The 23,964-nt window shown below is 42.7% G+C and overlaps 2 protein-coding genes across 2 annotated transcripts in view; one reads left to right on the top strand and one right to left on the bottom strand.

Annotated features, from left to right (window-relative positions):
* Positions 1–11,262, bottom strand: part of LOC132494410 (forkhead-associated domain-containing protein 1-like) — a 90,572-nt gene extending 79,310 nt beyond the window's left edge. The window contains exons 1-2 of the mRNA XM_060105494.1: positions 11,164–11,262; positions 270–476 (exon numbers count right to left, since the gene is read on the bottom strand). Of these exons, the coding sequence (XP_059961477.1) occupies positions 270–476; positions 11,164–11,238 (282 nt within the window). The 5' untranslated portion in view covers positions 11,239–11,262. The remainder of the gene's footprint in view (positions 1–269; positions 477–11,163) is intronic.
* Positions 1–23,964, top strand: part of LOC132494286 (U3 small nucleolar RNA-associated protein 25 homolog) — a 720,475-nt gene that overhangs the window by 428,628 nt on the left and 267,883 nt on the right. The gene's annotated exons all lie outside the window — the stretch shown is intronic.

Genomic DNA, 23,964 nt, shown 5'->3' with positions numbered 1-23,964 from the left:
TTTTCAGGAAAACGCTCTCGCTCCGGGCTGGTCGCTAGGCAACCCTTGCATGTAATTCCACGAAATGCCCAGAAGAGGGCGCGAGGACTCGCTCTCCCCGGGCACCCACGCGATGGGGCTGAACTTCGCAGAATCGCGAAAGGAAGAATGACGCGCTCCAGACGAACTCCACCTGTGGCCGTACCCGAGCCCTAGGCTGCACGGAAGGTGACACAACACGGCACCTCTGCACCCCACCCCACCCCACCCCCGCAGGGGCCTGGACTCACCGAGGCTGGGTTTTCGATGACCAGTTCATAGGTCAGCCCTCCGGACCCAAACCTCACGATGTCTCCGGGTAGGAGCTTCACAGCCACGTTCTGAATGTGACACTCATTGACAAACGTGCCGTTGCAGGAATTGAAGTCGTGGAGAACAAAGCTGCTTTCGGCCTCATTATATTCAATGAGTGCGTGATGGTTGTCGACGTCTGCAGACTGAAATGCAGAAGGGGGACAGTCAGAGCCAGGAATAACAGGAATAACAAGGAATAACTAGTGCCACTGACACTGGGTGCCCCAATGTGCTAACCACTTCATGTGGCTGGACAGTCACTGCAATCCTCATTTTTAAGAGGAGGATGCTGAGGGTCAGAGAGGTTAAGTGACTTGCCTAAGGCCACACAGCTAGTGAGTGGAGGGTCACCAGACCCTGACAGCAGACCCAGACTAGATGCCCAGTTTTGGGGTAGGGCGTCAGGCAACACAGAGGCAAGAGGGAACTCGGGGGGAATTGGCCAGGACTTGGCCACTTGATAGTTCTCTGATCCCATGCAAGTATCCTTTTGGTTGTCCCGAGTGGCAAGACAGCAGAAATGGTCCAACACAAACCAGAAAGGTCAGTTGGCAAGTGACAACTGTCCATTTACTGCAAGTGTTAAAGTTAAGGGGAGGTTTTGTAATAATTGTTGTTTGTTCTATTCATTTTTAAAATAACATGTTTTTTGTAATAATGCAGAAAATGAGAACTAGAGAAAAACACAAAGAAGACATTAAAATCACTTAGACTCCCGTCCCCCAGAGGCAGGCACCGAGAACACGGTGGTTCACATCCTTCCAGTCTTTTCTCTATGCTTACAATCTTTTTAAAAAGTTTAAACACAATTGAGCTCACACCACAAAACATAGTTTTATAACTACCTTTTAAAAGCCTTGGTGTACAATGAAGGTTTTTCCCATGTGCTTAATTATTACTGTTGCTTCTTAAAAGCTAATCAGAATTTATCTAACCAAAGATGATCTATTTTTCAATAGGGGCCCTGGTGTGACCACATTTCCCTCAAAAGAGAGAGACCCCAGACAGTGATTTGTCAGTGGCGTCAGAAACCTCCTGTGGAACCACTTTAATAAGAAGAATGAGCAAACCTCGGCACCAAGGAGGAAATATCACATCCCCCCCTGGCCCCGGCGCCCTGGACTATGGGCTGCAGGGCACGTGCGAAGTCCTCTGTCTTCTCAGGACACTGCCTATGAGCCATCCACTCCAACCTGAGACTTTGCAAATATTTTCTAAGTCACTCTTCTCAGAGTGCCTCATCCAACTTTCATAGAGAGTACTTGGACTTAGAAATCTATACTAATGTCCCACAATATAATTATAGCCAATAGCTTATATTAATAATAGCTTATAGTATATGAATAGATAATAATATAACTGCATATATTAGTAGAATATATTAATGACACATTATGTGTAATTACACAAATGCCAGGAAATTTGCTAAGTGCTTTACTGCATTATCCCGTTTCATCTTCACAATAATTCAAAGGAATACTTCCTCATTTAAAAAAAATTTAATTTTTTATTGAAGTCTAGTTGATTTACAATGTTGTGTTAGTTTCAGGTGTACAGCAAAGTGATTCAGTTATACATATATATAATATCTATTCTTTTTCAGATTCTTTTCTATCACAGGTTACTGCAAGATATTGAATATAGTTCCCTGTGCTGTACAGTAGGTCCGCTAGTTACTCATTTCTTAGATGAGGAAACTGAGGCATAGAACGATTAAGTGTGCCCACAGTCAGCCACTTTGACTCGCTTGGCTTGTTCCCAGGTTTGCCTGATTCAAATGACTGTGCCTTTACCCACTTTTCAAATTCCTACCGAATACTTTGGCACTTAAAATACTGAAACACAAGAAGAAAGCAGGAGTAGCTCTATTAATTTCAGGCAGAGCCAACTTCAGAGGAAGGAAAGTTATCAGGGATAAAGAGAGGTGATACATAGTGATAAAGGGGTCGATTCTCCAAGCAGACATAACAGTCCTTCATTGTATGTACCCAACAATAGAGCATCAAAGTATGGAAGGCAAAAACTGATAGAACTGCAAGGAGAAGCAGATGAATCCATCATGGTAGCTGGAGACCTCAACAGCCCTCTGTCAGTGACGGGCAGACCCACCAGGCAGAAAATTAGTAAGAATGAAGTTGAACTGAATAGCACTACCATCATCTGGATCTAACTGGCAACCACACAGCTTCATCCCACAGCAACAAAACACACATCCTTCTCAAGCTCCCATGGAACATTCATGAAGCAGATCACATTCCAGGCCACAAAATATACCTCAACAAATGTAATAGAATAGAAATTATGCAAAGTACATTTTCAGAACACAATGGAATTAGGCTAGAAACCAATACCAGAAAGACAGCTGGAAAATCCCCAAATATTTGGAGATTAAATAACACACCTCTAAATAACAGATGGGTCAAGGAGGGAGTCTCATGGGAAATAAAAATTTATCTTGAGCTAAATGAAAATGAAAATACAACCTATGAAAATTTGCAAGATGCAGTGAAAGCAGTGCTTGGAGGGAAGTTTATGGCATTGAAGGCATACATTTGAAAAGATCTAAGCTTCCACCTTATGAAACTAGAGAAAGAAGAGCAATATAAGCCTACCACAAGCACAAGACAAGAAGCAATGAATGAAATAAAAAGCAGGAAAACAATAGAGAAAAGTCAGCAAAATAAAGAGCTGTTTGGTTTTTTTTTTTTTTTTTTTGTAAAGATCAATAAAATTGACAAACCTCTAGCAGGATAACCAAGAAAAAAAGAGAGAAGATACAAATTACTCAAATCAGAAATGAAAGCAATGGCATCACTACTGATCTCATGGACACTGAAGGGATAATAAAGGAATATTATGAATAATTCTATGCCCACAGATTTTATAACTTAATGAAGTGGACCATTTCCTTGAAAGACACAATCTACTGAAACTCACACAAGGAGAAATAAATACTCTGAATAGACTCATATCTAGTAAAGAATTTGAATCAATAATGAATAACCTTCCAAAATGGAAAGCACCAGGCCTGGATGGGTTCACTGGTCAATTCTATCAAACATGAAGGAAAGAATGATATCAGTTCTCAAAAATCTCTTCCAGAAAATAGAAGAAGAGAGAACACTTCCCAGCTCATTCTGTGAGGCCAAACTTATTCTAATAGCAAAACCAGATAAAGATATTGCAAAACAGGAAAATTGCAGACCAATACCTCCCATGAACATAGATGCAAAATCCTCAACAAAATATTAGCAAATTGAATCCAGTGATGTATAAAAAGACTTCTACACCACAGTCAAGTGGGATTTATTCCAGGTATGCAAGGCTGGTTCAACATTTGGAAATCAATTAATGTAATCCATCACATCAACAGCGTAGAGAAGAGAAATCGCATTATCATAACAGTAGATGCAAAAAGAGCATTTGACAAAATTAAACACCATCCATGATAAACTAACAAACCACCAAACCACCACAACAACTCTTGGCAAATTAGGGATGGAGGGGAACTTCCTCAACCTGATAAAGTACATCTATAAAAACCCTAAAGCTAACGTCATATTTAATGGTGAGAAACTAGAAACTTTCCAATTAAGATCACGAATAAGGTGAAGATATCCCCTTTCACCACTCATTTTCAACATTGTACTGTATGTCCTAGCTAATGCAACAAGGCAAGAAAAGAGAATAAAAGATAGATTGGGAAGGAAAAAGAAATCTTCTTTGGTGAGGTGTTTGTTCAGATCTTTTGCCCATTTTGCAGATGGCATGATTGTCTATGCAGAAAATCCCAAAGAACCGACAGAAAGCCCTCCTGGAACTAATGAGCAATTATAACCAGGTTGCAGAATACATGATTAATATACAAAAGTCAATTGCTTTCCTATATACCAACAATGAACAAGAGGAATATGAAATTAAAAACACAACACCATTTACATTAGCACCAAAAAAAAAAAAATGAAGTACTTAGGAATAAATCTAACAAAATACTTAGCTATATGAAGAGGTATATGAAGAAAACTACAAAATGTTGATGAAAGAAATCAAAGTAGTCTAAATAAATGAAGAGATATTTCATGTTTATTTGAAATTCCTTAATGATATATGATGTTTAACATCTTTTCATATGCTTATTTGACATCTGTAGATTATCTTTGGTGAGGTGTCTGTTGAGCTCTTTTGCCCATTTTTAAGTTGGGTTGTTTGGTTTCTTATTGTTGATTTTTAAGACTCATTTATATTGTTTATTTATTTATTTTATTGAAATGTAGTCGATTTACAATGTTGTATTAATTTCTGCTGTACAGCAAAGTGATTCAGTTATACATATATATATACATTCTTTTTAAAATATTCTTTTCCATTATGGTTTATCACAGGATATTGAATATAGTTCCCTGTGCTATACAGTAGGACCTTGTTGTTTCTCCATCCTGGATGTAACAGCTCACATCTGCTAACCTCAACCCCCCACTCCATCTCTCCCTCAACCCCCTCCCCCTTGGCAACCACAGTCTGTTCTCTATATCCATGAAGACTCATTTATTTTGGATACATGCTTACAGCATCTTTATTCATAACTGCCAAAAACTGGAAGCAACCAAGATGTCCTTTAAAAGGTAAATGGATAGACAAATTGTGGTACATCCATACAATGAAATACTAGTGATAAAAATAAATGAGTTATCAAATAACAAAAAAGACATGGAGGAATCTTAAATGCATATTGCTTAGTGAAAGAACCTAGTCTGAAAAGGTTACATACCGTATGATTCCAACTGTATGAAATTCTGGAAAAAGTAAAACTATAAGGAGAGTAAAAGATCAGTGCTTGCCAGGGGCACAGGGGCTCTGGGGCTCAGGATGAAGAGGAGGGGCACAGGGGATTTTACGGCAGTGAAAATATTTTTTATGATACTGTAATGGTGGATACTTGTCACTATACATTTGTCAAAACGAAAGAACGTACAATGCAAAGAGTGAACCCTAATGTAAACTATGGACTTAGTTAATAATAGCATATCAATATTCGTTCATCAGTTGTAACGAATGTACCGCACTAATGCATGATGTTAATAATAGGGGAAACTGTGTGTATTGGAGGGGTGGATATATGCGAACTCTCTGTATTCTCTGTTAAAATTCCTGTAAACCTAAAACTGTTCAAAAAAATAAAGTATTAAAAAAAATGAAAACACATTAGTTCTTTGGAAAATGTCACCCACATCATCTTCATCACCATTGCCATTGATCTTTGTGTCCTTTGAACCTTTGATAACACATGAATAAGAGAAATTCTGTGTGTTACATTTTGTTTTTCTCTTGCCAGGCTTCACTGCTTTCAGTTCCTCAAAAACTGTCAAGCCATTATTAAGAAATCAAAGCAAGCAGGAAGTTTTAAATGACTCCACAAATTTGGGTGAGCCTCTACCACATGTTAGGCCAGGAGACAGCTTCCTAGTTTGGCCCTATAATATCACTTGCTCCCTTTACTTGGAAAATTGCTAAATGCTGCTACTGGACAGATGCCCTGCTGCTAATACAGACTGACTCTATAAGCCCCAGCCTACTGAGCTCTCCAACTATGAGATGAACTGTTATTTATTTATTATTATTTTTATTATTATCCTTATCATCCTCTAACATATTTTGAGGTCTTCCTGTGAACTGGGCCCTGCTGAAGCATTTTGTGTGCATTTTTATCATTTAATCTGCATGACAGCCCTAAACAGGGACTCTATTATTATCTCCATCTTAGAGATGAAGAAGCTGAGACTCAAAAGCTGAAGTGAGAGGACAGCATTACCTTGATACCAAACCCAGACAAAGACACTACAAGAAAACTACAGACCAATATCTCTTATGAACACTGATACCACAATCCTCAACAAAATAGGAGGAAACCGAATTCAACAGCACATTAAAAGGATCATACACTATGACCAAGTGGGATTTATTCTTGGAATGCAGACTTGATGGTTCAACATATGAAAATTAATCCACGTAATACATCACATTAACAGAAAGAAGGAAAAAAATGATCATCTCGATTGATGTACAAAAAGCATTTGACAAAATGCAACACTCTTTCATGATAAAAGCACTCCACAAACAGGGAATAGAGGGAAATTACCTCAACATAATAAAGGTCAAATATGAAAGGCCCACAGGTAGCATCATACTCAAAGGTGAAAGTCTGAAAGCTTTTCCTCTAATTTCAAGAATAAGATAAGGATACCTGCTTTTGCCACTTCTATTCAACAAAGTACTGGAAGTCCTAGCCAGAGCAATTAGGCAAGACAAAGAAATAAAGGCATCCAAATTCGAAAGGAAGAAGTAAAATTATCTCTGTTCACAGACAACATGATCTTACATGTACAAAATCCTAAAGAGTCCATGAAAAACCACAACCCTCTTAGAACTAATAAATAACATTCACTAGCAAAATCGTAGGACACAAAATCAACACACAAACATCAGTTGTGTTTCTATATGCTCACAATGAACAATCTGAAAAGGAAGTTAAGAAAATAATTTCATTTACAATAGCATCAAAATGAATAACATATTTTGGGATACATTTAACCAAGGTGGCAAAAGATGTGTACACTGAAAACTACAAAGTGCTGCTGAAAGAAATTAAAGACACAAATAAATGGAAAGACACCCTGTATTCATGGGTTGGAAGACTTAATATTGTGAAGTTGTCATTACTACACAGCAGGATCTACAGATTCAAAATCCCAACAGCAGTTTTGGCAGAAATAGAAAAATCCATCCTAAAATTCATATGGAATCTCAGTGGACCCCAAATAGCCAAAATAATCTTGAGAAAGAAAAGCAAAGTTGGAGGTCTCACACTTCCTGATTTCAAAACTTACTGCATACAAAGGTACAGTAACCAAAACAGTGTGATACTGACATAAGGTCAGGCACATAGGCCAATAGAATAGAATAGAGAGCACAGAAATAAAACTTTGCATATATGGTCCAATGATTTTTGACAAGGGTGCCAAGATTATTCAATGGGGAAAGAACAGTATTTTCAACAAATGATGCCGGGAAAGACTGCAAAAGAATTAAGTTGAACTCTTACCTTACACCATGTATAAAAATTAACTCAAAGTGGATCAAAGACTTAAACAGAGTCTAAAACTATAAAACTTTTAGAGGAAAGCACAGGAGGAAAGCTTTATGACATTGGATTTGGCAATGCATTTTTGGATATGATACCAAAAGCATAGGCAGCAAAAGTAAAAATAGATAAATTCAACTATATCAAAAATTAAAACTTCTGTGAATCAAAGGACATAATAAACAGGGTGAAAGGCCATCTAGAGAATGGGAGAAAATAGTTGCAAATCACAAATCTGAAAAAGGGTTAATATGAAGAATATATAGAGAACTATAACTCAACAACAACAACAAAAAAGAACCCCCAAATAACTTGATCAAATATGGGCATAGAACTGGAATAGACATTTCTCCAAAGAAGATATATAAATGTCCAACAAGCATATAAAAAGATGCTCAACATTACTAGTCATTAGGGAAATGCAAATCCAAACCACAGTGAGATACCACCTCATACCCATTAGGATGGCTACTATCAAAACCAAACAAACAGCAACAGAAAATAACAAGTGTTGGCAAGGATGTAGAGTAGGGGAACACTTATGCACCGCTGAGAATGTAAAATGGTGCAGCTGATATGGAAAACAGTAGAGCGGCTTCTCAAACAATTTAGAATAAAATTATCATATGATCCAGCAAGTCCACTTCCGGGTATATACCCCAAAGAATTGAAAACAGGAACTTAAAGAGTTATTTGTACACTCATGTTTATAGTAGCATTATTCACAATTGCCAAAAGGTGGAAGCCATCCAAGTGCCCACTGACTGATGATTGGATAAGCAAAATGTGGTCCATCCATACAGTGGAATATTATTCAGTGTAGGAGGAAGGAAATTCTGACACATGCTACAACATGGATGAACTGTGAGGACATTATGTGAAATAAGTGTCACAAAAAAGCAAATTTTGTATGATTCCACTATGTGAGGTACATAAAGTAGTCAAGCTCATAGAAACAAAATAGAACGGGGGTTGCCAGGAGCTGGGGAAGGGGAAACGGGGAATTGTTGTTTAATGGGTACAGTTTCAGTTTTGCAAGATGAAAAATTCTGAGGCTGGTTGCACAACAATGTGAATAACTTACAACTACTGATCTGTACACTTAAAAGTGGTTAAGATGGTAAACTTTATAGGTATTTTACCACGATTTAAAAAATGGCTAAGATGAAGGGACTCACTCAACATCAGGATGCTAGCACAGGGCAATGTCAGGGTTTGAACCCAAGTCTAATTCCAAAACTTGTACCTTTGATTTGTACCCTGTGATTTTTAGAGTAGAGAGTCATTTAATAATGAGAGAGGAGACAGGCAGGACCTAATATACAAAACAAGTGCATTTTTTAAGGCTCCTGCATTGAAAATGTCTTTAAAAAGTATATAGTGAGTCCATAAAATATTGAGACGTTGAAACTTCTATTAACAATGACCATCTGCTCTGATGACCCCTGTGCTTTAAGGAAGCCTCCTCGGGAAGCTGACTTAGTTATGACGTTGCCCTGACGTTCGCTGACGTTGTCGCTGAGGTTCGACGTGTACCTGGAACCGTCCTTTGGAGCTAGGTTTCAACCTTGCATCACCTGGCACTGGGAAGCCCCATCTCAGACCATAACCTCCCACTCCCGGCCTTCCTCATCCTCTGTCTCGTCCTCTCCTTGAGTCACGTAGCCTTTGCTCCCTGTTTGCTCCCTATGGGTAATGCCCTATGCTCACACAGCCTGGGCCCTGCTCAAGCTCACCAGCTCCTTCAAGTCCATCCCGGCCCCCAAACCCTCCTGCCACCCTCACACTTCTGTCCTGAGGCCGGCCCAGTGCCCTTTGGGCCCCCCAGCCAGCAGGTCCCTGCTCTCAGGCTTTTCATTCTACTTTGACAACAGCCTCCTAGGTCTTCACCTCCTGCATCTGCCTGCATCCTCCGTCTGCTTCTCCCGACCCTCCTCCATCCCTTTACATGGCGCCCTCTGCCCAGCAGGCCCACCTGTGCGGCTACATCCATGGGCTGATGGGCTCCTTGCCTCTGGTTTCTCGTTGGGTTTGGCCAATGGGGGGGTTAGAGATCAGAGCAGGGAGGAGAGAGCTTGGGGTACTTACTCCCCTGGCTTCCATTCTCTGGGGCCACACAGCTTCCCTCAGAGGACTCTACCCAGCCCTCGGGGTCTCCGGGTCCCAGGAAATGCCCCTGCCCCTCACCCCTCAGCTCTGGGGGTGGGAACAGTCCTCACTCATACTAGCTCTGGGCCCTGCACTATCCTTTGTGGTTTCTCTGAGCCCTGCCCACTACCTATGGAGTCCCTTCAGGAAACTCCCCGCCATCACTCCACACCCCTGTGAATGTGCCTTCAGCTCCCTGCCAAGACCTGGACTTCCCAGGCATGGAGAAGCTCCTAGATGGGACCTTCAAGGCTTCTCTTAGCTGCCAAGGGCCTCCGGGTGGTCCTGCCTTCATCCCACCCTGGTCTGGTCCCTCTCCTCAACCATCTCCTCTTCTGCATCCTCACCTTGACAGTGTAACTTCCGTCTAACCTGTGAACGTGCTCACCACCCCCTCGGCCTGGAAACGCCGCCCCTTCCCCCTTCCTTTCCTTTATTGTCAAATGGCTTCAAGAGGTTCCTCTCCCGCTGGGTCCTCAACCCACTGTCATTGCCCTCGGGGGCCTCCTTGGGCTCTCAGCCTCCCTGTGACATGTGACACAGTTGTCAGAGAGAGGCACGTGGCCTGGTGGTTCAGGGGTTGGGGGAGCAGGGCAACGTGGTGGTTATTAGACTGGGCTCGAGCCCAGCTCTCCTACTTCCTAGCAGGGTGACCTTGGGCAAGTGATACCTCAGCTTCCTCATCTGTAAGGTAACAAAAGGACAGTCTTATAAGCTACTGGTGACGTATAAATGATATAATACATACTAAAGCACTTAGAAGAGAACATAGGGCAAATGGGAAATGTTCTCTATTATGAGCAAGAGGATGGGCTCTGGAGTTAGAAAGCCTTGAGTTCAAGTCTCACCTCTGCTACTTTCCAGCTGTGCAGCCTGGGGCACGGTTCTTTGCTTCTCTTTGGTTGCTCCCTGAGCAGCAAAAATGAGTTTGATAAGCTGGGCTTAGTAGGATTGACAAAAGGTACTGCTTGATGACATGTTCAAAGGAGTGGGATAACATTTTTGAAATTAATTTGTGTGTGTGTGTGTGTGTGTGTGTGTTTTATCTATTTCTTTTAACCTTTTGGTTCTAGGCTATCCCATCCCCCAGCCCCATCCCCCCACTGCCTCCGGAAAGGGATGTAGTGCAGAAATAGTAAAAAAAAAAAAATGGGGTTTTCAAAAGAATAAGGATATGAGGAAACGGCCAGGCGCTGGTGAGACGTCGGGTCTGGGAGTGGAAGGAAAGAAGAAGCTTCTCTGCTTCCCCGTCGGCTGGCTCCTTCCTCCCCGTCTCCCCGGGAGAGCCCTGTGGACCGGCGAGGCCTCAGGAGAGGCTGGTCCTGAAGTCAGACCGCCCGAGCCTCCCTCTGTGACCTCAGGCAGGATACTCGTCCTACCTGTGCCTCAACGCCCTCATCTGTAAAGTGGGGCAAACAACACTAACCTCCTAAGGATGAAATGAGTTAATACACTCGAGAGTGCCCAGAACAGTACCTGGCACAAAGCAAGCTGTCTCTGTGATGAATACCCTCAGCCTGGCAGCAGCTCTCCGGCTCCCTCACCTCTCTGACTGCTTCCAGGTCTCCACGCCGGGCTCCTCTCCCCTCAGATGTCCGTTTCCTCCGCACTCTGTCCATGGGCTGGGGCCACTGGGCCACCCCCTCGATTCGCAGGTGTGTATTTCCAACCCCTGGTTCATCTCCAGGCCCCAAACTGCCTGGCTGCTTCCGGGATGTTGAGGTGCTCACTCAACCAGTCCTGCTTCCTGCCCTCTTGGTAACGGGATTATCACCTGCCAGCTCATCCAGCCATCTTTCTCCATGGCCTGTGGCATTGATCCTACTGATTCTTCCAGAAAGCTCTCAGACCAGTCCCAAAGCAACGGTCCAGTCAGGTGGTAGTATTAATGTGGTGGGCAGAATGGTCTCCCAAAGATGCCCATGCCCTGATCCCCAGAACCTGGGAATATGCTCCATGAGGTGGCCAAAGGGACTGTGCCGATGTCAAGGTTACTCATCAGTGCTCTTAAAAGAGGGAGACTAAGGACTTCCCTGGTGTTGCAGTGGTTAAGAATCCGCCTGCCAATGCAGGGGACACGGGTTCGAGCCCTGGTACGGGAAGATCCCACATGCCATGGAGCAACGAAGCCCGCATGCCACAACTACTGAGCTTGCGCTCCAGAGCCCACGAGCCACAACTACTGAGCCCACGTGCCACAACTACTGAGCCCACGTGCCACAACTACTGAATCTGCATGCCTAGAGCCCGTGCTCCACAACAAGAGAAGCTACTGCAATGAGAAGCCCGTGCACCGCAACAAAGACTAACCCTCGCTCGCTGCAACTAGAGAAAGCCTGTGCTCAGCAACGAAGACCAAACCCAGCCAAAAACTTTTTAAAAATTTTTTAAAAAGTGGGAGACTATCCTGGGTTATCCAGGTGGGACTAATTGAACTCCACCAGTCCTTATAAGCAGAGAACTTACTCTGGCTGGATTGGAGAGATAAGTGGTGTTTCTTGCTGGGCCCCCACTTAACAGCCCCAATGCTCCTCTTCCTGGGAAAGCACCAGGTCAACGTTTCCTCTTTACCCAAATCCCCCCCTAGATGGCACCACCTCAGTCTGTTGCATGAATGAGGATCAGGAGAACATTGATCTCACATTTCACTGACAACCCCCATTCTCGATTCCACAGGGTGGAATTTCCCTAGCTTAGTCAATTATCTTGTTATCTCAGTTAACTGAGAATTTCCAATTTAGATATTAGATGTTCCCAAAGCTAAATTTACACTCAAAAAGTGAAGTGTCTGTTTTTAGAAGCTTGAGTCAGCTCAGTCTGAAACTCAGCCCCACCTCCCCCGACTAGCTGTGTGATTTGGGCCAGTTCCTTAACCTTTCTGAGTCCCATGTCCATGTCATCAAATGAGGATAATAATGATAATAGTAGTTCTCACCCGCACAGGATTTGTTTTGTGGATATAATTCTATAAATATATATACAGAACATACATAGATGATGTATAAAGCCATGTGAGATGCAGTAAGTAGTCCATAAATGTATGCTGTAGCTGTTTGCATTATGTATGCTATTCAAAAGATTATGATCTTTCTTTCATCTCACATCCATCAGAATGGCTACTATAAAAAAAAAAGGGAAATCACAAGTGTTGGTGAGGACGCAGGGAAAGTGGAACCCTTGTGCCCTGTTGTGAGAATGTAACTTGGTGCAGCCACTATGGAAAACAGCATGGCAGTTCCTCAAACAATTAAAAATAAAATTATCATATGATCCAGCAAGTCTACTTTTGGGTATATATCCCAAAGAACTGAAAGCAGGGCCTTGAAGAGATATTTATACACCCATGTTCATAGCATTGTTTGCAACAGCCAAAAGGTGGAAACAACCCAAGTGTCCATCAGTAGATGAATGAATAAACAAAATGTGGTGAATCCACACAATGGAATATTATTCAGCCTTAAAAAAGGAAGGAAATTCGGACACATGCTACAGCATGGATGAACATGGACATTATACTCAGTGAAAGGACATTATACTCAGTGAAAGAAGCCAGTCATGAAAAGACAAATACTGTTATGATTCTACTTATATGAGATACCCAGAGTAGCCAAGGTCATAGAGACAGAAAGCAGAATGGTGGTTGCTGGGGGCTGGGATGGGGGGACAAGGAGAGTTGTTGTTTCATGGGTGCAGTTTCAGTTCTGCAAGATTCAAAGAGTTCTGGAGATGGATGGGGGTGATGGCTGCACAACAGTGTGAATATATTTAATGCCACTGAACTGCACACTTAATAAAAGTGGTTAAGATGGTAAATTTTATGTTATGCATATCTTACCACAATAAAAAAAATGAGAAAAATGAGATCACGATCTAGTCCTTTCCTCTGAACATTTTCCTCTTGGAAGCCCTCCATCTGCTGGTAAGAAACTAGTCCCATCAATTGCTGTGCTGGGTACTGACCAATGAAATCAGCCGCCAGTTCCCAAACAGGGGACAAAACATTCCCTGAGGACTGGTGAGACCTATCAGGTGAACCACCAGAGCAAGGAGCACTTGGGGAGAAGCCAGGGGTGAGGTGGGGGGGAGGGGGGAGGATGGGAGCACGACCCAGGCAGGAGGACAAGCGCGATGCAGATGGGGAGCCAGCAAGTGCACACTCCCAGGCCTGTTTCATTCCGTGGATTTCCCCACAGAGAGTCCACCTGTCACCTTCTGTCTCAAAATGCAGGTGTTCGCTTAGAATAAGAGAAATGTGAATTAAAATGACACAGGTACCATACTTCACCCCGTAGATCAGTGAAGATCCAATGGGGGGTCAGCACCCTAGGCTGGGGAGGGAGTGGGAGACAGGCGTCCACTGCTGGCAGGACACCACATCCGGAAACCTCTGGTGGGAAATTTGGCCATGCCCATCAGAGCTAGAGCTGTGTGTGTCCTTTGACAGAGCAGACATACCTGCATGTCCGTGAAATTATGCAAATAATAGGAGAATCCCAGCAGCCTTGTTTAATAATAATAAACAAGATTATGGTGTAGGCTCTGGTTCTTTCCTGAGAGGCAGCCCAGAACTGACAGGGGCCAGGAAAAGGGACAAGAGTCTTCCGGCTGGATGGGATCTGGGGTATGTGTATGAGATCAGTCTGGCTTCACGACCCTCAGATCCCACGCAAGAAGGGCTGACACAGGCTGGAGAGATGGCTAAACCCATGAGAAAGGAGATGGCTGGCAGGACACTGACCACCGAGGGTGAGGTGTGGACACCAGCATTTCATCCCCCTGTCATGTCTGTTCTTTCTTTTTCTCTTCCATCTCCACCTTCCTAGCAGCAGCCCTGCACTGACTTGGGCTGTCCTACAGCTCAGTCTTCTAGGGATCCTGGGACTTCCCCAGGGTGGGACTGGGGGAGTCCCTGGGGAGGGGGAGGGTCAGTCAGCCCTTCATTGTTTACCCTTCGCTTCTCTTTTCCTCAAAACAAAGTTTATTGAAAGAATACACACACACACACACACACACACACACACACACACACACACGCAAGCAGGAGCTCTGCTGATCAAGAAGGGAGAGGGAGGGAGCACTGATGGTGGGGTTCTCAAAGTGTGGTCCTGGAACCAACTCCAGGGACTCCATTCCCCCCACCTGAACCTGGGGAGCATATAAATGTGAAGATTCCTGGGCCTTACCCCAAACCCACTGGGTCAGAATGCCTAGGAGTTCATGTTGAACAACCACTCTTAAACATGCGGAAAATCCAACAACCACTGGCTTTGGTGTTTCTTCATTCTGGAAGAACTGAGTCCCTTTCTCAGCAGAGTTTAAATAACAGCCATATCCAACTCTAAAAAATACAGTTTACAAGGCACATCAAATCATATAAATTATAACTTGCAAGGTTTAACTGTGAAATGAGCAAGGCTGAGGCTTTTGAGCCGTGTAAAATGGGAGAGGGGAGATTGTGAATAGAGCTCCTGATGGCTCATCTGCACACAGCAGCCGGGATGTTCACTGGCAGGTCTCCCCCTTGTTTACAATCCTTGAAGCCTTCTTCCCACTGCTTTCAGATAAAGATCAAAACCCATATGGTGACATGAAGGAGGCCGACTTGTCCCTTAGCCCTCCTCCTTCCCACTCTGACTTCTGGACGCCCTGGTTTTCTCAGTCCCTTGGGTTCACAATATGTTCTTCCACCCCAGGGCCCTTGCACATGCCATTCCCTTCTCCTTTTATCTAGTTAAGTCCTCCTTGTCTTCCATATTCCTTTCCTTTACAGCCCCAATGTTGGAATGGAATTAGTCACACCTTTGTGGGATCATTTGACTTATTTCTCTCTCTCCTGGCAGCTTCCTGATGGCAGGGACCATGTCCAGTTCTGCCATCACTGTACCCCTAGACTTGGCTCGGTGCTGAGGCTCTGGGTAAATACTGTGCAATGAATGAGTGATAGCAACAGTTATCACTGTTGACTATAAACAGTTCTCACTAGCCTGGCTATAAACAGGCTTCCTACTGCCTTAGGGAACCAAACTCCTTACAGGATATAGAAAAAAGTCTGGAAGGTAAAACCCTGCAAATATCAATATTGATTTTTCCCTGAGCCAAATGATTACAAGTGACTTTTATTTTCTTCCTTATATTTTCCTTTCTCCCAATTTTTAAAAACAAGAAGCATGTAACTACCTTCCATTATCGGAAAGAGTAAATGATGTTGAAATACTACGATACCAATAGTCAAAACAACATGTCAACCTTGCTGATGAGTAGAAATCTTTAGAAGCATGACTGCCTATTCTTTAGGATTGATCCAGGCAAATAAAACAAACAATCTTTTTTATTTGCTAGATGTAACCTCTGGGTAATTGCAAGGATGATTTTTAGTAATATAAATCCCTGAAAATTTTTTTTTTTTTTTTTTTTGCAGTCCACGGGCCTCTCACTGTTGTGGCCTCTCCCGTTGCGGAGCTCAGGCTCCGGACACGCTGGCTCAGCGGCCATGGCTCACGGGCCCAGCCGCTCCGCGGCATGTGGGATATTCCCGGACCGGGGCACGAACCCGTGTCCCTTGTATCGGCAGGCGGACTCTCAACCACTTCGCCACCAGGGAAGCCTAGTGACGTATTTCTTAAGCTAAGTCCGAGGAGCAGTAAGCAGTCAATTATTTATATACAATGAATGCAACTCAATTTCTGTCTAGTTAATAACTGTCCTCATTAGTTCCCTTTTCCAAATGGCTTATTAATGTCAGTGGATCCTCATCTCAACCCTGTGCACCTCTGAGGATTCTTCTCAGTCTCTGTTTTAGGAGACCATAATAATGATCATTGTGTCATTCACTGAGCACCACATGCCAGGCTCTTTATATGCATTTCTCACTTAATCCTCAGAATAACCCTGTGAGGTAAGAGGTTTACAGACAGGGAAAAGGAGCTCAGAGTGATTAAGTAATTTGGTTGAAGTCACTCAGCCACAAAGTAGCCTAATGAGATTCAAACCCAGGTCTGTCTATCTCCAAAGCCTGTGCTTTTAAAAATTACTACAGTTTTCTAATATCATAGTCTGGTTCAAAACAGAGATCTCTGTCTCTACTTTAGCCAGACAGGAAATAAAACTACCCCAAATCTATGCCTTGTTAGGATAAAGAAGAAACTACAGTTCTTCTTCTTCTTCTTTTTCCTCCCACTTTGCACACTGCACAGATGTTCTGTGTCCTTGAAGGGAGACCATATCATGGAGGAGAATCTCACGGGGAGGTTCATGGAGTTATCTTTAAATCTGTTGCGTTTACAATAAACATTCTCAGAAAACTAGGAATAAAGGGGGAAATTTCTCACTTGGTAAGAAATTTCTCACAGCTAACCTCCTACTTAATGGTGAAAGAGTAACTGCTTTCCCCTAAGGTCAGGAACAAGCGAATATAAGGATTTATACACTGCTCTTGTTCAGCAGAGTCCTGGAAGTCTTAACCAGGGAAATAAAGCAAGGAAAAGAAGATTAAAAGCATTCAGATCTCCTTTTCTGAAAGAAGAAATAAAATTGTTCTTATTTGCAGATGACATGATTGTTTATGTATAAAATCCCAAGAAATCTACAAAAGCCCTTATATAAGAAAGTGCAGTTAAGGTTCCAAGATACCAAGAAGCATACAAAAATCAACTGTATTTCTATATACTGTCAATGAACATGTGGACACCAAAATTAAAAATATAATACCATTTACAATCACTCAAAAAAAAAATAGAGACATAGTTAAGTGTAAATCTAACAAAACATGTTCAGGACTCGTATGCTGAAAACTACAAAACACTCATGAGAGACACTGAATAAATGGAGAAATATACCATGTTCATGAATTGGAAGACAATGTAGGAGTATATCAATTATTCTCACATTGATATATAGGATAAAACACAATTCCAATCAAAATTACAGCATGATATTTTGTGTATACAGACAGGCTTACACTAAAATGTAAATGGAAAGGCAAAGGAACTAGAATAGGTTAAAAAATTTCTTTAAAGAAAAGTGGGAGGAATCACACTACCTGATTTAAGACTTACATAGCGACAGTAATCAAGGCTATGTCATAATGGTAGATCCATTAGGACAAATAGATCCATGAAACATAATAGGGAACTAAGAAGTAGCCCCCATAGAAAGTATGGCCAGATTATTTTTGACAAACGTGCAAAAGCAATTCAATGGAGAAAGGATAGTCTTTTCAACAAATGGTTCTGGAACAACTAAATATCCACATGCAAGAAAAATGAACTTTGACCTAAATCTCACATCATAAATGACAGTGAACCCAAAATGGTTCATAGATTTAAAAATAAAACTATAAAACACTTAGAAGAAAACATAAGAGAAAATCCTCAGGGTCAGGGACGTTGTGGCATGTTCTTAGACATGACACTAAAAGCATGATCTATAAAAGAAAAAATAACTAACTGGACTTCATCAAGAGTTAAAGCTTTTGCTCTGTGAAATACTCTGCTAAGAGAATGAGAAGACAAGCTACGGATGGGAGAAAATATTTGCAAACCATCTATCTGACAAGGGACTCATATCTAAAATACATAAAGAATTCTCAAAACTCAATGGTAAAAAACTAAACAATTCGATTAGAGACACTTAAAAGATATGAAGAGATATTTCACTGAAGAGGATATGCAGAAGGCAAACACATACATGAAAAGACATTTAACATCACTATCGATTTGGAAAATGCAAGTTAAGACTATGATGAGCTACCACTACACACTTACTAAAACAGCTAAAATGAAAAACAGTGTTTATGCTAATTGCTGGTGAGGATGTGTCTCATACATTGCTGGTGGAAATGAAAAATGGTACAGCAACGCTGGATAAGACTGGCAGTTTCTTTACAAACCGAATATATATAAACACATATGTTAATCCACGCAATCATACTCCTGAGCATTTATCACAGAGAAATAAAAACTTATGTTCACACAAAAACCTGTACACAAATGTTTATAGTACATTTATTTGTAATAGCCCCAAATGGAAACAAAATGTCCTTCAAAAAGTGAATGGTTAAACATAGGTGATACGTCCATACCGTGGACTATTACTCAGCAATAAAAGAACAAGCTAATAACCTAAATGGATGTCAAGGGCACTACACTGACTAAAAAAAAAAAAAATCAATCACAAAGGTCATACATACATGATGAAAATTATAGAGACAGAGAACAGATTAGTGGTTTTCGGAGTGTGGGGACGATGGTGGGAGGAGGAATTGTGACTATAAAAGGAGCATCACAAGGGACATCTCTGATAATGGAATACTCCTATATCCTGAGGGCCACACCCAAATCCACACGTGGTAAAATGGCACAGGACTCCACACATGCTTCGTGCCATTCCCTCTACTATTTGTGCATCTATAATTATTTCAAAATAAAGTTTAAAAAACTCTGTTGAGTGAAGTCTGAGAGTGGTCTGCCTTTCACAGTCCTAAAGGGATTCCATTGCATTTCTCTTTCTGCTTCAATATTTTAATCCCTTTCAAAATGTTAAAAGGCTCAAAGCCACTGTTTTTATAATTCCTTACTTACAATTTCTTCCAACTTCCTTGGCTGTCAATGAGCTGGGACTGTGGACCAAGCCACAGCTAATTCAGAGAATGGAATGAAATGAAGTGAGAGAGTGCTGAGGCCATGCCCAGGGCTTACCCTGATTTACTACTTGGAGGTATGGGGGCGGGGGAGGGCTCTGAGGGGCCCATAGTCTCCAGAAGCTCTGGAAAGGGCAAGAGGCCATTGCTCAAGCTGGGCACTTCAGGTGGCCGTGGCTGCCAGACGCGGAGCAGGTGAAGGTCAAGCATCAGCTCTAAGCCCACCTTCCAAACCACGCCATCAGTGTGGGACACTGCACACACAGTCAGCAAAGGACACAGGGCCCATCGCACTTTGCACTGAGCTCATTCTTACCACATGTGCCAGGGAGACCCAGCACATGCCGGGATTGGTTATTGGTGGCACACCGAGGAAGGCTGGGACTGTTAGCCAGAGGCTGTGCTTTACAAGAAACTAGAGTCCACAGAACAGTAAGGACTTTTGGTGGTTTGAGGGGTAGGGAGGGTCGGGGACTGGCTAGGAAGAGGTCTTACCTCTAAAACAAGGTCTGAATTTTCATGCCTTCCAATCGTAGTGCTTTTATTCAGGACAAAATAGCCTTCTGCACTCTTTAGATAGGCTTTCATATTCTCTGCTTTCCCTATAAAAGGTTTTCAGAAAACAATTTTGTTAGAAAAATACAGTCCTCTAATTATTCAATGTCATATTTAGAATGAATGGAATACACCATAATGTCCACAGAAGTCAGCAGAGGTAGGAGTGGATAGCTGGATTTAACAATGATCACAATGATAATTCCGCACATTTTTAAGACTGTCCTTTTAACAGTGATAGCCGGCATAGATGAGCTTGCTTCTGATCACAAGAGGACATCCTTTATGTAACTCAGAGCACAAACAAGCAATAGCAAAAAAAAAAATCCCAAACAAATCTGAATTCCACTGATAACTGCTCTCCACCTCCCATTAAGCTTAGTTTGGGGTTAGTTATCTGACAGAATCAAATACTCAGTGTTACTAACCCACCACTTACTAGCTCTGTGACTCTGAGTGAGTTACTTATTCTCTCTCTATGCCTCTGTTTCCTCATCTGTAAAATGGGGCTAATGATACTCTGTATCCCAAAGAGTTTTGTGAGGATTAAACGTGAAGCATCTAGAATGGTGATTGCTACACTAAACACCCATTTGTCCTACTGTGATTGTGACTGTTATTAATCTTGGGCTTCTGAACTTTGACTCAAGAAACTCCAACTTCTACAGAGCTTCTTAAAGTGTGGAAGAGTCAGTCATCAAGGAAATGGGCATTAGAAGATACTTTCTTTTTAAGTCACCGCATTCCTTCATATATTTAGGTTGAAAAAAAAATGATTTCCAAAGACAAAATATCAAGATTATAGCTTAGCTGTACGGTCAAGACTCTGTACGTATCTTTTGCTGGCATTTTATTATGAAAATGTCAAACACACAGAAAAGTTGAAAGAAGTGGATCGTGAACTTCTATAGAACCACCACTCAGATTCTACAATCAACATTTTGTTCTATTTGCTTTATCACATATCTACCCATCTATACAATTTATATTTTAATGCATTTCAAAGTAAACCCTATAAATGTTTTTAAATTTTATTTATTTATTTTTGGCTGTGTTGGGTCTTCGTTTCTGTGCGAGGGCTTTCTCTAGTTGCGGCAAGCAGGGGCCACTCTTCATCACGGTGCACGGGCCTCTCGCTATCGCGGCCTCTCATGTTGTGGAGCACAGGCTCCAGATGCGCAGGCTCAGTAGTTGTGGCTCATGGGCCTAGTTGCTCCGCGGCACATGGGATCTTCCCAGACCAGGGCTCGAACCCATGTCCCCTGTATTAGAAGGCAGATTCTCAACCACTGCGCCACCAGGGAAGCCCTATACATGTTTTTAAATTTTTTTATTTTTATTTATTTATTATTATTATTTTTTTTTTTTTTTTGCGGTACGCGGGCCTCTCACTGTTGTGGCCTATCCCGTTGCGGAGCACAGGCTCCGGATGCACAGGCTCAGAGGCCATGGCTCACGGGCCCAGCCGCTCCGCGGCATGTGGGATCCTCCCAGACCGGGGCACGAACCTGTGTCCCCTGCATCGGCAGGCGGACTCTCAACCACTGTGCCACCAGGGAAGCCCATATATACATGTGTTTTAAAACATAAAAATTTCAGTGACTTCAGCTGGTTCCAAGATTTTGATGATAATTCACATGATATTTGAATTCTGATCCATCTCAGTGCCATGTCAAAGATAGTCTCTTTTCTTTTTTTTCCTTTTTTTTTTTTTCTGGCTGTGTTGGGTCTTCGTTGCTGCATGTGGGCTTTCTCTAGTTGTGGCGAGAGGAGGCTACTCTTCCTCACAGTGTGCAGGCTTCTCATTGTGGTGGCTTCTCCTGTTGTGGAGCATGGGCTCTAGGTGTGCAGGCTTCAGTAGTTGGAGCACGTGGGCTCAGTAGTTGCGGCACACGGGCCCTAGTTGTGGCTCGCAGGCTCTAGAGTGCAGGCTCAGTAGTTGTGGTGCACTGGCTTAGTTGCTCCGAGGCATGTGGGATCTTCCTGGACCAGGGCTCGAGCCCGTGTCCCCTGCATTGGCAGGCGGATTCTTAACCGCTGAGCCACCAGGAAAGTCCCCAAAGTCTCTTTTCAACTGAAAGGTCACTGAAGTGTGAAGTTGTTAGACTGTGGATAAAAACAAAAATCATCTAGGTCTGACCGTAGAGGGTCTCCGGTCTGGCTCTGCTTTCCATCAACATCTCCATCATCATTCCGTCACTGAATCCCTACTAAGTGCCAGGCACTGGGCTGTCCTTTTACACACGTGGCCTCTTTTCACCCTCAGAACCACCCTGCCAGGCAGGTGTCAGTATTGTCCCGCTTTACAAATGAGGAAACTGAGACTCAGAGAAGTGAAGGTCACACAATAGTAAGTGTGTGACAACTCTGGGCCTTTGCATGTAACCCGTGTACAAACCTCCATTGCTGCTGGTGGGGCAGAGTAGGGGTGGGGGAATTGCACTGTCTGCTGACACTTGGGACATGTAGTAAAAGAAAGTCCTTGAAACCAGCATTCTATGCTCTGAAAGGAAGACGAGACCCTACCTGGGGGTAAGAGAAATAAAAATAAGCAGCATAGTTTATATTTGTAAACTTTGAGGCCTGTGGATGTCCCACAAATATTGATGCTTTCAGATAATGAGAAATACATTTGATTAAGTTCGCTGTCATGTATACAGGGGAAAAGACATTTCCTCTTCCCAAAGAACCATGCTCTGCTGCCTTCAGTTATTAATCTTCAATTGCAGAGGACCATGTTAGCACGCAACACATTCAAGTCTAATTAAGCTAAAATGGAAACTTCCAAGAAATGTCTCTTCTGCAGGAAAACCACAGGAAATGCCACTAATCTAAAACTTAAACTTGGATCATGTGCATATTTGTTTTTTAGCTCTCACCCCAGACGTCCCCAAGGCTGGGGTCTTCTCTCTGCTCAGACGTCCCCCCTCGGGGCAACCACCTGACCACTCTGGCTAAAGGCACCCTCAGTCATGTTATTCCCCTGCTAGTTTTCCCCTGCTGTGTTTCCTTCCTTGTACTTATCATTCTCTGACATGTTCTTGTTCCTTTCTTTAGTTATGCTTGCTGTTGGTTTCTCTTTCACTAAGATATATGTTCCTAGAAAACCAGGACTGTGTTCATTTTGTTCAGAAGCGATTCTTCATGGGTATTTTGTGTTTGTACCCATCTTCAGAGCAAAGGCATTGAAAGATTTTGTCCTGCACTCACTTTCCGAGGATGCTTGTATGGCAAGCAGCCTGGGAGGATAGAGGTAATGTTTCTAATAAAGATAACGGCTCCTTCTGGGGCAAAAGTTGGGCAGGTTTGCTAGCAGCCCCTTTCAAAGATTGCAGTTTCCTGAGTTTGGAGTTCCTTACCTGGGACACAGACCCACTGTGCGCACAGCATCCACACTGGCTGCTCTGCACCAGCCCGAGGGACTTTCAGGGCAACGGGAACCAATGTGCATATGCAGCTCTGCTGCCTTTTTTTTTTTTTTTCTTTTTTTTTTTTCCATTTTTTTTTTATTAGTTTCTGCTTTATAACAAAGTGAATCAGTCATACATATACATCTGTTCCCACATCCCCTCCCTCATGCATCTCCCTCCCTCCCACCCTCCCTATCCCTCCCCTCCAGGCAGTCACAAAGCACCAAGCTGCCTTTTATGTCAGCTGTGCTGTGAGTAATCAAGTTCTTTGTTTCTGGCCCAGGAGTCTCTTGTCTTCTGCCAGGAACTATAAGCTGGGCAGGCTAACTTACTAACATTCAAACAGGGTCAAATGTCAGACCCTTTGCAGTTCCTGCCAGTTCTGTGCATTACCCCTTCTCCAGGGCAGGGGGCGGCGGGGGGGCAGAACCTGACACATAGTAGGTGCTTGGGAAACACTTGCTGAGTGAATGAAAATACAAAGGACACCTCAAAGCAAGTCAATACAGCCAGCTGGCTAGGAAGCTTTGATAGTAACTACCTTTCATTTTTCCTATCAGTATCTAGCTTAGATGACTCCTTGGAAAACCTAAATTCTTTCTCTTTAGCTTTTGGATTGGACAATATTTCTCCACCTTCATTTTGCCCTGTGCATCACTTCCTTGCATGAAAACACTGTCAAAGTAATTTGAATGTGTGGAGCTCTGTTAATTCGTTCTTACTCAGCGCCATGGAGCACCAGC

Source organism: Mesoplodon densirostris, chromosome 7 (genome assembly GCF_025265405.1).
Source record: "Mesoplodon densirostris isolate mMesDen1 chromosome 7, mMesDen1 primary haplotype, whole genome shotgun sequence".
Classification (NCBI taxonomy): domain Eukaryota; kingdom Metazoa; phylum Chordata; class Mammalia; order Artiodactyla; family Ziphiidae; genus Mesoplodon; species Mesoplodon densirostris.
This window is presented reverse-complemented; position numbering and strand designations above follow the sequence as displayed.